General features: G+C 42.1%; 1 protein-coding gene across 8 annotated transcripts in view; it reads right to left on the reverse strand.

Moving 5' to 3' along the window:
• LOC113212265 (uncharacterized) overlaps positions 1 to 3,414 on the reverse strand; it is a 70,157-nt gene that overhangs the window by 55,156 nt on the left and 11,587 nt on the right. For 4 of the 8 annotated variants that reach the window (XM_052272305.1, XM_052272311.1, XM_052272303.1 and 1 more), the window contains exon 2: positions 662 to 824. The exons of 2 other annotated variants lie outside the window; for them this stretch is intronic. In XM_052272305.1, the coding sequence (XP_052128265.1) occupies positions 662 to 675 (14 nt within the window). In that variant the 5' untranslated portion in view covers positions 676 to 824. The remainder of the gene's footprint in view (positions 1 to 661; positions 825 to 3,414) is intronic. 2 more of the 8 variants (XM_052272306.1, XM_052272304.1) reach the window with 1 other exon arrangement.

Raw genomic sequence — 3,414 nt, forward strand, 5'->3', positions numbered from 1 at the left:
CCTTCCTCCAATATGAACTACGTAGTGTATGAACGGCCCCCAAGCTTACCATGGCCAACAAGGTGGCCATAGTAAACGCCCTCTCCTGGTAAGTGTGCTCGTGGCCATAGACACCATGGGAAGGGAATTTATGTGCTTGGGCTTGCCTCTGCCACGCCCCACCTTTCACCGGGGAAAGTCCCGCGACGTCTGGCCGGCACGTGGCACAGGGCGGTTCGGACTACGCGATTGACTTGACTTGACTAACCGTCCCGGGGGGGAAAGCACTCCAGATGAAAGTGTACGAGTTGGTGTGTTAGGCCACGTTAGTACATCCTATAGTTTTAGAGCAATTTTTCATGATTTTGATAACATTTTGTTATTACAGCACTACTACGCTTGATTGATTACCATTTGATCACTATTAATACGCGTTATTACGCCGTTAGTACAAGTAAGTACAGTTAGCACGCAAGTGATTTCTCCCTCGGATTGACCAGACTCTCAAAAATCATGCATTTGCGAAGAAATAGCTCGCCGACACGTGGGGTGTGGATTTAAGAGGCGGGCTCGTCCCCTGTCAAACGAGATTGCCGGCAAAGTAAGCAGACCTAGGCTAAATGTTGGATTCTTCTTTCTTTGTTGGCAAATTGTTAAAATTAACGGTGCAATAGTTACTTACACCGGCATGCGCATCGTGATTGTTGTACCTGTGGCTAAACACCGATTACGTTACTATCAGCGTAATTTGTAAGGGACGCATGATCACGCTCGTAGCCATCGCGTCCGTCCTTAGCAATCAAGAAATTGGCCAATCTACAACAGTCGTCTTAAGAGCTTTGTACCTGCAAAAGGGTCAAATTGCGTTTGCTTAGAGGGTGCAGAGTTTTGACACATGGGTAAAGGGAATGTGTTTGTAACTTGAATAATGTAACAGAAAGCTACATAATTACTTCAAAACTGCGATTATAATCCCCATATACTGAACTTTGAACTCCTCACTGTTAAATGCTTACAGTGATTTTCACCGTTAGCTAAGGGAGAGTGGGGCACATAGTGTCACTTTTTGGAAATTCTTCTCTAGCAGTCCTAGTTCAGGCAGCATTGCGGATTTCTCGGTTAGTGTGCCTCTATTCGTCCTTCACTCACAAGAAAGCATTGAGACCCCCTTAAAAATATTATTGCCTCTCAAATCATCTCGAAAAGAGCACCATTTCTATATTGGTGTATAACTCATGGGAGGGAGAAGTGGATCCTCGAAACAGTCTTAATGGCATTTACGAAAGGAAGTCAATGGAAGCAATCACCCCTTAAAATCAAAATTACACTCAAACCATTCCTGCTACAATAGATCATAAAATGAGAGACAGTACCTGCCCCAATGTTTGGGGGTGATTCTCAGAATACGGGCCATTTGGAAGTTCCTAATTTTTTTATTTTTTTTTTGTCGAATTTGCTAGGTTTTTGGGTCGCAATGGTTTTATTTACCTTCAAATAAGATACGTGTAAAGTGGCGATAGTTCAAATCACGTACTTCTAGTATAACGTTAAAAGACCATATTGTGGTCACGTTCAATCAATGATAAAACTCAAATATTGCCTCCCGCACCTTTTAATTAGTCTTTTGTTTTCTCCACTAGTGTGTCGCACTCATATTTTACATCTAGTCATCCCCATTTTATGCGTTTTAGTATGACTAGAACATTGCAATAAATAACTTGTTTTTCGCCCCGACACTGCTCCACAGATGCCCAACCTCATAATGTACAGTTCTGAATTAACCCCTTACTACATATTTTCTCATTAGGTCATTACAACGCGTTACCTGTAACTAAAAGTTATTAAACAAAGGTCAGACCTACAAAAGGGGATACGGAGTTCACAAGTCAGTAGGTACTAATTGAAGCATTACTAATCCGGGGTTGCAGATGCAAGGATCCGCTTAGCCACAAAAGAAGCAGCACATCAAAACCTTCCTTTTCATCGAAAGGGGGATTTGATATGACGCAATCGTGCCTGTTTGGAGGCGACACGGTATTCACACTGCAAAAGCGTACCAGCCTTCGAATTTGAAGACAGTTTTTGACGATGACGAAGTAAGAGCTCTGCCGATTGCTTCGGGGAACATTAATAGTCCCTACAGAGTAGTACTGTGGGCGTAGAATTGTTACTCTACCTCTGCCCAGTTTGACGTCAGTGCAAACATTGTGAACTCCGTTACTTTTTTAAAAAGTTAGTGAGAACGACTTTGGTCGTCTCCTCACGAAATATAGAAAAATATTTCCACATCGAAATTCATTCATTGCGTTCCCTGGATATGTCATTCCAGAAATGCAATGTGCCTTAGACAACTATTCCCTTAAAATTGTCCGGAATTTGGCAAAGTCCGCATGAACTCAGACATTAGGAACGTACTGGAGTTCACATTTTGACCATTTAAACTGCTCTAGTCACCTACTGTTGCAGTATTCTTAGGTTTTTAGTGTTGCACCAGGTAGTATTAGTGCTTTCGAGTATCTAGATGGTATAAAAACCTTTTCAAACCATATCACATAGTTGTGAAGGGCCGCGGAATCTAAACGGCCCTTATTCTGAGAATCACCCTTGGGGATTAGGGGATATTACTGTCAATAAATCTTTGAATGTACGCTGCTGCCATACCACTGAAAGTTCAGGGTTGCCACAAGTCAGGGAAATGTCAGGGAAAATAAAATGTGTCAGGAAAGTCAGGGAAATGTCAGGGAACTGAACGCTGCGTCAGAGGACAACAGCCGGCAGTGTTATTTTAGGTACTTGGCGAGGTGTTTGCAAAAGTCCCTTCTTGCTTATTGCATTCTGACTGCTAATCTTGTTGTCAGGGAAATTCACGGGAATGTCAGGGAATTCCGCTTTCTCATTGTTGTGACAGCCCTGAAGTTTCACCATCCCATCTTGCAAAAATTAAGACGTAAAGAGGTTATGATTTCACAAATTTTGCTGTATGAAAAAGGGAATGGGCTGCCATTGCCAGCCCGCTAGTATGTGTCCCTGACAGTTGGTGCCCCACTCCTCCTTACTGTGAAATCCTGCAGCACTGTAGCTTACGGTGTGATTCACTTTTGAATACAGTAAAATTAACCGTTGCATACAGTGAAAATTACCGTAAGCTACAGCTGCATGCTTTCACTGTAGCTTGCGGTGAAAATCACTTAGCTTTTGACAATGCATTACCCGGGTGAAAAAACATCGACAGTAAGTTTGCATACAGAGGTATACAAGCAATTGTATAAAGCTGTGTAAAGGTAATTGTATTACATTTGGTAAAACTGTATTACTTTGTCAGTATACCTTTTTATAAGATATTATACAATGTATACTGGAACGTTTCAATTTACTCGCGGGAGAAGCTGCCTGAGTAAATGGCTGTCGTTTTCCGCAAATATATTTTATTGGCTT

Source organism: Frankliniella occidentalis, unplaced genomic scaffold (genome assembly GCF_000697945.3).
Source record: "Frankliniella occidentalis isolate FOCC.00 unplaced genomic scaffold, Focc_3.1 Scaffold199, whole genome shotgun sequence".
Lineage (NCBI taxonomy): Eukaryota > Metazoa > Arthropoda > Insecta > Thysanoptera > Thripidae > Frankliniella > Frankliniella occidentalis.